At 35.5% G+C, this 13996-nt stretch overlaps 1 protein-coding gene across 2 annotated transcripts in view; it reads left to right on the top strand.

The window, feature by feature from the left end:
- LOC150098423 (40S small subunit processome assembly factor 1) overlaps positions 1 to 10881 on the top strand; it is a 71749-nt gene extending 60868 nt beyond the window's left edge. For both annotated transcript variants that reach the window (XM_090405543.1, XM_090405544.1), the window contains exon 6: positions 10698 to 10881. In XM_090405543.1, coding sequence (XP_090261669.1) covers positions 10698 to 10839 — 142 coding nt within the window. In that variant the 3' untranslated portion in view covers positions 10840 to 10881. The remainder of the gene's footprint in view (positions 1 to 10697) is intronic.
- The last annotated feature ends 3115 nt before the right edge of the window (positions 10882 to 13996 follow it).

The raw sequence follows: 13996 nt of genomic DNA, 5'->3' as shown, positions 1-13996 counted from the left end.
TGTGGTGAGGTTGTGTGCAAAGATAAAAAAATCAGAACTCCCTGGTGGACACAGGAAGTTAAAGAGGCAGTGAAGGAAAAGAAGAAAGCATATCAAAAGTTCCTGGCAAATAAGTCAGCTTTTACTCTTACAGAATACAGAGACAAATGTAAGAAAGCTAAACAGTGTGTAAAACTAGCTAAACAAAAGTCATGGGAGGACTTTGGCAAGAATATAGAAAATAAATATCAAGAAGGTGGCAAAATATTCTGGAGGTTGTTGAAGAAGCTTAGGAATGGAGGAAAGAGTGCTGTAAAAGGAATTAGAGATGATAAAGGTGAAATGAAAACAGGAGAAAAAGATATCCTTGAAGTATGGAGTAATTACTTTGAAAAACTGCTAAATGAAACAAGCAGTGATGACAGCACAGTGATAAAAAACACTGACCAGGCATGCAGTCAAGAATACATATCCATACTTGAAGTAGAAAAAGCCATCAAAGGCTTGAAATGTGGAAAGGCAGCAGGAATAGATGATACTCGACCAGAAATGCTGAAGTATGGTGGTATAAGAGTCTTACAGTGGCTGCACTGCATAGTTCAGAAAGCCTGGACAGAGGGACGAATTCCCGATGATTGGAGTAGAGCTCTCATAGTACCCATATATAAAAAGGGAAATAAAACTGAATGTGAGAATTACAGAGGTATTTCCCTACTGAGTGTTCCTGGCAAGATCTATGCAAGTATACTTGAGAAACGGTTGAGAAGAATTGTGGAAGAAAAGTTTGGTGAAGAACAAGCTGGATTCAGGCCAAATAGAGGCTGTCAGGATCAGATCTTCACTTTACGACAAATAGTCGAGAAAGCATGGGAATATAACAAAGATCTGTATTTAAGTTTTGTCGATTTGGAGAAGGCATATGACAAGGTGCCAAGAGAGAAGCTATTCAATACGCTGCAGTTATATGGTGTCAATGGGGCATTATATCAAGCAATACTTAGTCTTTATTTGAGTTGTGAGTCAGCAGTTAGAATTGAAGGAAGTACAGGAAGATGGTTTAATGTTAAATCTGGTGTGAGACAAGGATGTACATTATCCCCTCTGTTATTCATTATCTATATGGATCACATTATGAAGGAATGTGGTATTAAACCTGATATCAAAATTGGAGATGTTAATGTCAGCTCTTTGCTTTATGCGGATGATGTTATACTTCTAAATAAATCCGCTACAAGTCTGCAAGATTCTCTGACTAAATTGAATAGCTGTTGTAATAGATATGGTATGAAGGTCAGCAATAAAAAAACAAAGACAATGAAAATAGGCAGAATCATTGAAAATGTCAACTGTGTTGTGAATGGAGAACCTGTGGAACAAGTAAAACATTTCAGTTACTTAGGCACAATTTTTACTGAAGATGGTAAACTAAATATAGAAATAGACAACAGAATCAGCAAAGCTGGTATCGTGGGAAGTCAATTGAATAAATTCATATGGAATAAGAAAGAAATTAGTCGGAACACTAAATTAGTATACAAGACTGTGTTCAAACCAATTTTAACTTATGGATCTGAGAGCTGGGTCAGAAGTAAAACACTTGACCAAAGACTAGAGATCGCAGATATGAGAGTCCTGAGAAAGATTAGAGGCGTGAACAGATGGCATCAATGGCAATATCATATTAAAAATGAGGATATTAGGAAAGAACTTGACATTGTCAGCATCCAGGAATGCGTTAGCAGAGCTAATCTCAGATGGTATGGTCACTTAAATAGAATGGGAGAGGAAAGATTAGCAAAACAAGTGTTCTCTGCCAGTTTGGCAGGAAAACGACCCAGAGGAAGACCAAGATATAGGTGGATTGATACGGTACAAAGTGCCTTAGACGATAGAAATATAAGATCTGATAATGTTGGAGTCTTGACAAGTAACAGACTGATTTGGAGGAAAATTGTAGATAGGAAGTTAGTAATGATGTAATTTTTTCATGTAGTACTGTCATATCCTGTACACCCCTTGAGGGTACATGGCAGGAATTTGATGATGATGATGATGAAGGTTTCTATCGCGTATTTTGGTGAATAGAGAAAATAGAGGGGATGTGGTGTTCATACTTTGAACACCACATTCCCTCAACCTGTCCTCATATACTAGTAGGTCATATGCAACAGAAGATGGTCGTAACTGACCATATCAATGTACAATAATTCCATATGTGATCTTATTTAAAGCCTTGTAAAGTTGGAAACAGCTTCCTTTTTCTTACAAATTAGACTTAACCCTTAGCAGGCCCCCCTTAACTTTCACTCACTATTTACTATAATCCCCAAATCTCAAGCTTTTGACCTGCAGCAAATTCCCATTAATATGAAACTCTTTCTGCAATGTATTTTATTCATAATGCATAACCTAACATTTAGAAACATTAAATTAATGCTCCTAAACATTTGCCCTTAAATGTTTAAACTTAAATAGAATTAATCTGTTTAAGTCAGCCTTCAGGGATTCTGTATATCTTATGTCTCTTATCACTTGCCCTCAGCATAGCATTATTAGCAAATAATTGAATATTTCCCTCACCCCAGTTTAAATAATGATGCAGTTTCACCTTCATTCTGTCAGTCAGCCACTCTTCTATCCATTTCACGAGTTTATTTTGCATACCCATCACTTTAAATTTATATAACTTTCCTTGTGGAATTCTGTCAAATGCTATGACAAGATCGAGAATTATCTTGATATATATCCCTTCTCTTTATCGAAGATGAGCAGATTGCTAAAAACAAAACCTACAGTATAGTTTTGTTAAACTATACTGATTTCTGTATAGGATTTCAGTCCTGTCTTATTACACCTTTGGATGTGATTCCTAATTGACCTTTTCAGTACCTTAATGATCACACCAGAGATACTGATTGGTCTATAATTTGCTACATTGGTCTTAGCGTCAGTCTTGAATGTTGGAATTATCTTGCTCTCTCCTTCCACTCATTAGGAAACATACATATGTTGAGAATCAAGTTAAATAACTAGGTCAGGTATGTGACTAACTTTCTTGAACATTTCTTCAGTCCCCTGTCCTGATATCCCATCCAGTTTGACTGCTATATTTGAAATGAGGTCTTGTAATCACTGTAATATCACTACTAACTCTACCTCTATTTTTTCATCCATTTTCTCTTCATCTTCCAGAGAGCTAATGGATCTGTATGGAATGTATACCTTATTGAAGTGAACACTTAACATCTCAGTTACTTGTAGTTGTTCTATCACTTTCCTCCCATCTGCATTCACTGAGGATATTTTTCCATGATAATTTTTCTTGTTACCTCCTGTATAGCGATAAAAGTTTCTCAGATTTTTTTTAGTCTGTTCAGCTAACTTCTCTTTCTAATCCAATATTGACTTTCCTCATTGCTTTAAAGTATAGTTTCCCTGCCTCTGGGAATGCAGTAAGGTATTGCTACCCTCAAACATCCTTTGTTTACTTATGCTTTGTTGATTCCTTGCAGTTTCTCATGCTTAACACTACTTCAAGGTGTGTTTTCAGGTATGGCACTTCTTAGTTTGAGATTTCAAATGCATTGTCACTTCCTAGGTCAGGACTGTATGATCACTTTCACCAGTTGGAAGCATGACAGTCAACTAATTTATAGAGAGTTTCTCAGACATCTGTTACCCGATCAAATTTTGTTTCCTTCATTTTTTCCAAGAATATGTGTATAATATATGGGATATCACATAATAAATATATACCATGATACTTTTGGATTTTGATAAGGCTTTTGACAGAATACAGCATAGAAGACTGTTGCATAAATTGGAGAATATGGAATTGGATTATAAGCTATTGACATGCGCAGGAGCATAGTTGAGTCAAAATTCCAAGAAGAACAATGTGGCTTTTGTCCTCGTAGAAGTACAACTGACCAAATCTTCACTTTAAGGCAAGTCTTTGAGAAATCTTGGGAATATGCCGAGAATGTCTATATATGTTTTGTGGACTTAGAGAAGGCATATGACCGGCTTCCTCGGGATAAGCTTTGGCAAGTAGTACAGGGGTATGGGGTGGATGGCCAACTATTAGTTGCCATCAAGTCCCTGTATGAATGCCCAGAGTTTTGTTCTGGGTAAACAACACAAAGTCTGAACCTTTCACAGTCTTCTGTTTGTCTCTGACAAGGGTGTGTTCTGTTACCCCTCCTTTTCATAATATTTATGGACTGGATTGATAGGCACAGCCAAAGCAGTGAGTGTATCAGAATTGGAAGATGTAGCATTGGATGTCTGCTTTTTGCAGATGACCTAGTTCTGCTTCACTCTTCCACAAATAACCTCCAGCAGACCCTGGATAGGTTTGTAGCTGTTTGTACAGAACCCAGGATGAAGATCAGTGTGGCCAAAACAGAAACATTTGTGGTCTCAAGACAACCATCCCAGTGCACTCTACATGTGAGTGGAGTCCCATTGAAGCAGGTGGAGAAGTTTAAATACCTTGGGACCATATTCATGAGTGATGGGAAGTGGGACTTAGAGCTAGATACTCGGCTCGATTTGTGATTTAAATCATAAATCATATTTTAATATTTTTTTATAGTTGCCATCACAATGAGTAAAGAGTATAAAGAATATTGGGAATATTTTAGAAAAGATAAAGATAACGAATCAGCTCATTGCCAGATATGCTCCAAAATTTTGCAATGCAAAGCATCATCAACCAGCGATCTACGTAGGCACCTATTATACATTCATGGAATGAAAAGGAAAAAACAGTCTGAATTGAATAATGATGAGCCAATGCCTTCATCTTCTAAGAGACAGATGACAATTTTACATTATGTCAAGGGACTGGATTTAGAAGAAACCGTAAGCAAATTAGCATCCTTGGATGGGATATCAGTCAACACCATCACAAAAAGTGAGTTTATTACGGAAAATTTCACATGCAAAGGAATGCAGTTACCCAGAAGTCCATCTTCAGTTATGACACTAATACATAATGAAGACATTAAATCAGAATCTGATCTGAAGAGTGAATTGACTAAAGCAATATCAGTTTCAACATCAAAGCCCTATGCATGCAGACAAAATATTTGCTTCTCTAAGGAAGGAAATGAGCTTATATGAAGCAACGCATTCTCTCACTCCCAACTTGAAGATGCTTTTAGACGCACTCTTAACAATTCGACCAACATCTACAGAAAATGAAAGAAATTTTTCCACATCAAGTATATTTGTTACAAAGCGAAGATCACGATTGTCTGATCAGGCAATTAATGCTCTTTGTTTCTTAAAGTTTCATTTTAAAAATGACAAATAAAAACTATTTGAAGTATTTTTGAATACATCCAGAAATTGGACGTATTCAAATGTGATAATAAAAAACTGAGTATTTCAATAGACGAGTGGACCAGTTGCAAGAATCGCAGATACATGAATGTTCACATATACTGCAATGAGACCTCTATGAACCTTGGTTTAATAAGAATACATGGGAACTGTCCTGCGGAAAAAGTGCTATCCTTGCTTCAGGAAAGATTAGAAAAGTTTCACTTAAAACTTGAAAGTGATGCGGTTGCATTTACAAGTGACGGTACAGCTGTTATGGAGAAATTCGAAAAATTATCACCGACTATTCAACAGTACTGCTACAACCATGCGCTACATCTAGCTGTAGCAAAAGTATTTTATGTTAAAAAGTTGAAAGGTGAAGCATCAGTGACTTGTAGCAGTGATAGTGAATACAATAAAGATGATAACAGTGATTCTGAGTTAGATGGTGTGGCCCAAGCTGATCAGTATAATTTGCGAGATGATCTGTCTTTGGCAATTAGCAGCGTACGAAGAATTGTGAAAAATATTTAAACATTCTCCAGTAAAAAATTCTCTTTTGCAGCAAGAAATAACCAAGAGTGAAAAGAGGGAACTAGAAGTCATTTTGGACTGTAAAATATGCTGGAACACACTGAAGAGAATGATAGAGAGATTTTTAGAGATTGTAAATCCGATTAAGACTGTTTTACGAGAGCTGAAACTTGATCGCTTATGGAAAGAAGAGTATTATGAAATATTGAGAGGTATGTTGGATTGCTTACAACCTGTAAGATTAGCAGTTGAAGCCTTAAGCAATTGAGAAGCTAATATTCTCACAAGTGAAGGAATTTTTAAGTTCCTGTTCAGTAATTTAGAAAAACAGAATTTTTCAATGAGCCAAATGCTTTTAAAGGAAATAAAATTTGAATTGGTTAAAGGTAGAAATAGAGATCTTGTGTCTCTCACAAAGTACTTGAGCAACATTAGTTGTTTACGTGAGATGGAAGAGGATGAATTTTTTGCCTTGTCAAGTAAGAATGAAATTGCATGATTGGTGAGTCATTAATGGAAAGACTTTTTAAAGGAACATTTGCAGCAGAAGTAGTTCCAATAAAAGAAATAAAGGATGTCCTTACAGAGAGTTCTGACATTAAATCAGAATCTGATCTGAAGAGTGAATTGACTAAAGCAATATCAGTTTCAACATCAAAGCCTAGCCCTATGCATGCAGACAAAATATTTGTTTCTCTAAGGAAGGAAATGAGCTTATATGAAGCAACACATTCTCTCGCTCCCAACTTGAAGATGCTTTTAGACACACTCTTAACAATTCGACCAACATCTACAGAAAATGAAAGAAATTTTTCCACATCAAGTATATTTGTTACAAAGCGAAGATCACGATTGTCTGATCGGGCAATTAATGCTCTATGTTTCTTAAAGTTTCATTTTAAAAATGACAAAAACTATTTGAAGTATTTTTTTAATTTTGAAACGAATAATATTTGCATTTGTTTTCTATTAATGTTTAATTTAATAAATAAAATATTTAAATGAGATTGGGAATGTTAATACATTGTGTGATATATGTAAAAACTCGCTGTATACTATAAGGTTTGGTTAAATAAAGTTTCTCAAAATATAAACAATTACATTGTTTATATTTTGAGAAAACCTGAAATATAACAGAACCTAGCCAAAATGATACCGTAGTGACCCCTGTTTAGCGCTCAGGGATGCACTAGTCATGAAATTCCAGTTGACCTCCATTTAGGAAATTTCATTTACTCATTTTTTGCTTCGACCTTTTACATATAGGAGTGTCTCGAAACCTCTGAAAGACTGGGCTGGGGCCACGAACCCCGGTTGCCCCACCTTCTCTACGGCTTTTCTGTTTATTGACATTTACTGTTATAGCCATTATTACAGATGATCAACGAAAATTAAATAAAAAAAGATTAATTCAGGAAAATACGATTTTCCGTTCTCGATTCCCGAAGGTTCCAAAATGTCGGGAATTTGGAAACAATAGTAATTACCAAAAGAATGTGGACACGAATCCAAGCAGCTGAAATGAGGTTCCTTCGAAGTGCTGCAGGACTGACAAGACTCGACAGAGTCAGAAGCTCTGCAATTCGGGATCCTCAATACTCAACTGCTGCTTCTCCGTGTTGAGAGTCAGTTAAGATGGTACGGGCACCTGGTCAGAATTCAACAAGAGAGGCTCCCCCGGCAGGCCCTCTTTTCCAAGCCAGAGGGTGGAAGGCCAAGAACTTGCTGGATAGATTATATCCAAAACCTTGGGTGGACACGTCTGAGAGTCCCACCAGAACACTTCAGCTTGGTGGCTGAGGATCGTGACCATTGGAAGTCCCTCTTGCAGCTGCTTCCCCCACAACCCAATTAGGAAAGGTGGGCCTTGAAGATGGATGGATGGATGGATGGACTATTGACATGGATAAGAGGATGGTTGACTGACAGATATCAAAGTCATATATGCAGGAAGTGAATATGCAAGAGTCAAGGTAACCAGTGATGTGCCTCAAGGATCAATCCTTGGTCCATCATTATTCTATCCCTACATTAATCACATTGGGAAAGATTTGACATGTAACATACAGCTATTTGCTGATGATGCAAAGATAGTAAGCAGGAGTGTTGCTAATATGCAGTACTTGCAGAATGATTTGAATAGGCTGGAATTGTGGGCATGTGAAAATGGCTGCCAGTTCAGTGTTAATAAATGTAAGGGCAGGTGTGTTGCACTTTGGTGATTAGATATCCAATGTTGTATTACATTGGTGGGATTATGCTAGAAGAAACTGATCAGGCTTGGGATCTTGGAACAAAGATTGTAAATACAACTGAGAAAATAATTGCAATGCTGAAATGAACCTTGATATGCAAAGATAAGGAAGTCATTTTGCCTCTTTAGTCCAAATGAGGCCTTGATAAGATCTCTCTTGGACTATTGCGTGCAAGTCTGGTCGTCTGGTTTCCATGGCGATTGTGATACAGTGGAGAGAGTGCAAAGGAGAGTGTCAAAAATGATATTAGGATTGTGGAATACTGATTATGAAGACAGATTGGGAATTTGTTTACTGCAACACTAGCAAACAGGAGAAAGAGGGATGATATGATTGAGACTTAGAAACTTCTGAAAGGATTATACAGAATTTCAGTAGATGGGATTTTTCATTTATGGAGGGTGGTGAAAGGATACGAGGGCATCCTTGGAAGTTGAGAATGAATGCTACTAAGAAGGGAGTTGAGGGCTAGATTTTTCTCTCATATTTTCAGAATGGTTCAAAATGGGCAGTGAGTGATTGGAAGGGATTGCCATTGAATGTTATGTGTGCAAGTAGCATGAATGAATTCAAGAACAGATATGACAACTGGTGTGAATAGAATGGCCTTCCTTGATGAGTTCCTGACTCCCTGGAGATCTCTCTTAATAATAATAATAATAATAATTTAAGTATGCAGTTCATCTCTGATTCTTTTTAAAACTTTCAGGTTTATTTTTTCATTGTGTTATTCATTTTTATCTTCCTCCAATTAAGCAGTGATGAGATCTTATTCATATCTTCTCTGTATTCTTGTATTATGAACCATTCTGAAAATATTACTATCAACAATAATGTAGCCACTAAGACTTTTCTTATTTCTTGTATTTTCTCTATGTAAGTTTATGTACACTGTTATGTTGGAATATAGTATTAATGATAGTGATGACTTGTGTATGTTGTGCAGATCCAGAAAGTCCTTATCATTATTGTTAGTTTGCACTTTTCTCCAACATTTTTGAATACCTGCTATTCATTTCCTACTCTGCTCTTGAGATTTTCAGCAAGAATCAGCTGTTTGCTTTCTAATGGCTTCAAAAAGTTATATACTTCTTCCTGACTAAAACTCACTGTGGAACCAAAGTCTAAAATTTGTTTTTTATTGTTCAATTTGCTGTTATGAAATTTGTCTGCATCAGTTTACTCGAAACTGCGTACCACTGAAAAATATTGTGTTTAGTGTTGAATTGTAGCTACCTCTTCTTTTCCCCAAACACTTGCCAAAATATAACATTTTATAGTTATTATTTAGAAGTATCTCACCTTTTACTGTGCAACCACAGATGTGAAACCCCTCGACACTTCTGCGAATGCAGAAGAAGATTGAATCCATTCCGATAATAGGATAATCGATTGGTTTTGTAGGACGATGGTTTATTATTATACATCGGAAAATTAGCTTTTCTTTTATGAAATTCTAGTTTTTAAAGTGGTAACTATTTTGCTTGTACAACAGTTGGAAAATTTTACGTATAAAGCATGTATTTGTGTGTTGGTAATGAATTTGTACATCATCTTATTCTTTTCTCCCCATCAGTATGAATTGACTCTTCTTGGCACATTGCCAGCCAAGAGTCTCGCATCTGTGATCGGACGGTAGACTGCTTCGTCTTGATAACACCATTATGATGATATATCATTTCTACATCATATTTATATATTTTGTGTTACCAGACTGTATCTTTATATGCAATAAAGATGGCGAAAGCAGAATATTTTTTGTATTTTCAGTTTCTTAAATGCTGTTATTGGCAATGTACACAAGTACTTGCGTTAACAGTTTAGGAGGTGTAATTATTTATGATGCATCTGCTTCATCTCCCCTCCCTTTTCAAAAAACTAATTACCGTATTTCCAGCGTATAAGATGCACCCCCTTTTTTGTACACATTTTTTAGGAAAAAAAAAGTTTATTACTGAATATTATAATGAATTTAGAGTATTTCAAATATAAAGTTATAAGTAGGTCTACTTTCAACAAATACCTAATCTAACTAAGATAGAGTACCCGCCTTTTAATCTTCTTTGTTGAAACCTAGAAATTCATCTGCAGAGCTAAATAAAAATACAATTTATCACCGTTCACAACAACTGCAACAACAATTGGAAAGTTTAAACAAACAGGAACACAGCTGTGATCGTCGATGGCAGCGCATGCACATCCACTGAAACCTATGTAACTGGAATGCTCTCACACACCGCAAGGAAGCAAGAAATAAATTGCTTAACTCGGAACAGAGAAAATTTCCTGAAATGAAAGTAATAAAAAACTGAGTATCAGCGTATAAGACGCACCGTGTTTTTCAGACCTATTTTCAAAGAAAAAAAGTGTCTTATACTCCAGCAAATATGGTATATCTTATAGGTTTCATATTTTTTTTTGCATTCTTATGCAGCAGCATGAAATACTGAAATAAAGATAGGATTGGATAACATTAAAACCAATACATAACAAAGTTTAATGGAATTTAAATTTATATGGAAATTTAAAGCAGAATTTATACTTGAAAATTTTGGGACTCATAAATTATATTTGATTTATCAATAAATATATTTTTAGGAATTCCAGAGATAAGAATGCTGTCAGAGGTTTTGATTCCCAGATTGGAAAATACAAGAATGGAGTTCAGTTTATCAGCCAAAGAGAAATAAAAGGTGCTAAGCGGAAAGTGGGAAGAAAAAAAGGGATTTTCAAATTGTAAATGAATAATAACCTGCCATGTAAATAAATGTTTATATTTACAGATATTTGCACTTTTTTTTTTTTTGTAAATTGTTGAACTCTGTGTGCAATATTCAAGTAATCTACTGTTAAAATGAATACATTGTACACCAACAACAACTGAGGCAGTTGATTATTAGTCTTCATTATCACATCATTCACTTGATTATTAGTGTTTATATTAAATTTTTTGTATTTATGTAATTGTATAGTAAATTCATCATTCTGAGGCTTTTCAGTCTGTAAAAAGTAGATGAAGTGGATCAAGAAAGATGAGCAGAATATTGGCAGAAGTACTTCTGCCAATATTCTGCTAAGTGTTCTAAATTTGTTATTTATACATCTTTTAATTAAAGGCTAAACAGTATCATTCTGCTGACAGAAGATTAGAGAATTGAAAGTAAGATGACTTGCAGAAATTTTTGGACTTATTTGCAAGAAGTGTTGTGGTAAGATACTGCATATTGGATATCCATAATTACTGATTAAAAACATTGTGAGATAGATAGAATATGATGTTATCAAGCATTTTATGCTTATATAAGTTGGATGCTGTATTGTAAAGCATGTTATACAACTGCTCATCATTATCACATAGAAGTGGGCTGTTCAGAAAACAAGGAAAGTGCTGGACTGATTAATTATGTAAATAATTAATCAGTCCAGCACTTTCACTGTATGGAAAATTATTCCATACAGTGAAAAGTCATGGCCATAACTGTCACATCCTTAGGCTTTTCCCTATTAGTTTATTTTGTGGAACAACTGGTATGTTCCAGAGAGGCAACAGCAGTAATGTAAAGGATGTTATATTTCCTCGGTGTATATGCTGAGAGTTAGAATGTTTCTTGGGAAAAAAAATTTTAGAATGTATGGAATGTTTCTGGGGTAAAAAATGATAAAATGTTTAGGGAAACAGGAAAATTTATTTGCAGTGAAATTTTGGTGCATGTACAATATCATTATGGCAAGACTGCTTTACATCCTTCTTGTACTATGTAAAATGTGGTGTTTGTTGTGCCATAGTGCATGGCTCTCGATAGTCACATTCTAGACAACTCTTCTTTGATGAAATTATATTCACTGTATGCGATGCTCATTCTTGTGGTATACAGTCCATTACAGAATGTTTGAAGATGATCATACATGTCGTAGCAATTTAATTTTTGTTTTCTCTGAAACCAATTTAGATAAGGCTGGTTAATTTCAGTTATGAGTTTAAATTGCCTATTCTTGTCATTTTTCAGTAATCAGAATCACATGTTGACATACTAATTGGATTTCATGTGAATCTATAGTACAAATACATATATCTAAATTTACATAATGGTTTGAGAACTCTACTTAAACTGATATCAGTGGTTTCTGTTAAGAACTAGCAAAAATCAGCAACTGCATACTTAAGTGCTGCTTGCCAGAGTACTGTTGTTCCATACAAGAAATGTGTTACTCCAGTCATCCAGAACTCACCCTTCTGAATTATGCATTGTAAGCATTATAAAACTTTCCACTCATATTTCAGTTAGTTGATGTATTTTTTTCTGTTTGAAGTACTGATATATGTTTCTGATTTTTATTATTATTATTAGTTTTTTACCATCAGTCTAACATATCAGATGTCTCAAGGAAAGCGAAAGCAACAATCAGACCATGGAAAAGAGGCATAGAGGACACCAAAGATCATCCTAAGACACCATTGTAGTGCCATAGGATTATAAGGCTGAGATTGGCTTTGAGCAAGATGATATGTAGATAAAAGAAACATGGACAAAGTTATGGTCAGAGCTGCCAAAGAGAACTAACACGAGTGTATTTGGGAGGAGAGCTGTTTAGGAAAAGTCCAGGGTGTTGGAAGAATGATTATTATCATGGGAATTCTGGTAGATGGCATGGATATTAAAATCTCCAAGAAAGATCATTTCACTGCCAGGAACTAAGAGATTTTAGTTTTTTAGTTAATTCAGTTATATTTTGAGCAGTCTTTTGAATGTGTCTTTCTGGGAGTTGGCAGAGTTATAGTCTAAAATCCTATGTATAAGTAGTATGGCATCTAAACAATTATATTACCTAATTGTATTACCTTTATTTGCTTTTGTAATTCCCCCCCCCCCCCCCCACACACACACCCAAAGAATATTGAGGTCTCAGCATTAGCCTGTGACGAGATTGCTTTTCTTGACATAGCTAACTTCATGTATATGAAGTTAGCTATGTCAAGCCTGATGATGTAGACAGTCTGAAAACAAGTTTCATGTAGAAAGTGCTATGTTACCTATAATGCAATATAAAGTCTAATATTGGTACTTAACTACATGCTGAGACTAAGAATACCAACAGTCATTAAGTCTTTTGATAATGACTGAAGAGGCAGAATCTGCAGCTGGGAATTACAAGGTGTGATGAAAAAGTACTGTGAATGTAAGTGTTTTCTCTATCAGAGGGAGAGGAATCATGTGATCTCATATCTGTTAGTCAGTTTGTTTGCTTAGTTGTAAATACAGGTTTTGTGTACCTGTGTTTTGCACTGTTGTCACAAAAATGGAAAGTGCTGATCGAAATTGTAATTGTGTGACTTCAGATCTGAACTTTTTCCAAAACATAATAGGAAACATACTATACACCCAAGATTTGTCCAAGACCAAGGTTCAGAGCTCACAATGGAAAACATCCATCTCACTTCAGCTGAAGAAGGTATGCCAATTGAAATTCGCTATCAAAACCCTGGTGATTGTCTTTTCAATCTGGAGGGAATTGTGTAGGCAGAGTTTGTACCTAGAGTCACTACAGTACTCTGAATATTATGAAGGAGTATGGGAACATTTGCAGAACAATATGTATCAAACAAGTTCACCAACTTCTGTGGTTTTATGTTGCAGAATGGTAATGCTCTCTGTCACACATCTCTTCTTATTCAACAGTTCTTGTTGGTTATAAAAAATAAGTATTATGTGTCCATCTGCCATATTTTCCTGATTTAGCCCTCTCTGACTTTTGGCTCTTTCCAATGTTGAAATTGACCATGAAGGGAAAGCATTTGACATTAATACAAGAAATTGAAGTGCCAGTGTGAACACACTGAAAAGAACTAAAGAAAGAGATGACTGTTTCACAAACAGTTGAAACAAGTATGTGGCAAG

The sequence above is a fragment of the Typopeltis vanoorti genome, chromosome 15 (assembly GCF_054136105.1).
Source record: "Typopeltis vanoorti isolate ZY-2024b chromosome 15, IOZ_Tvanoo_1.0, whole genome shotgun sequence".
NCBI lineage: Eukaryota > Metazoa > Arthropoda > Arachnida > Uropygi > Thelyphonidae > Typopeltis > Typopeltis vanoorti.
This window is presented reverse-complemented; position numbering and strand designations above follow the sequence as displayed.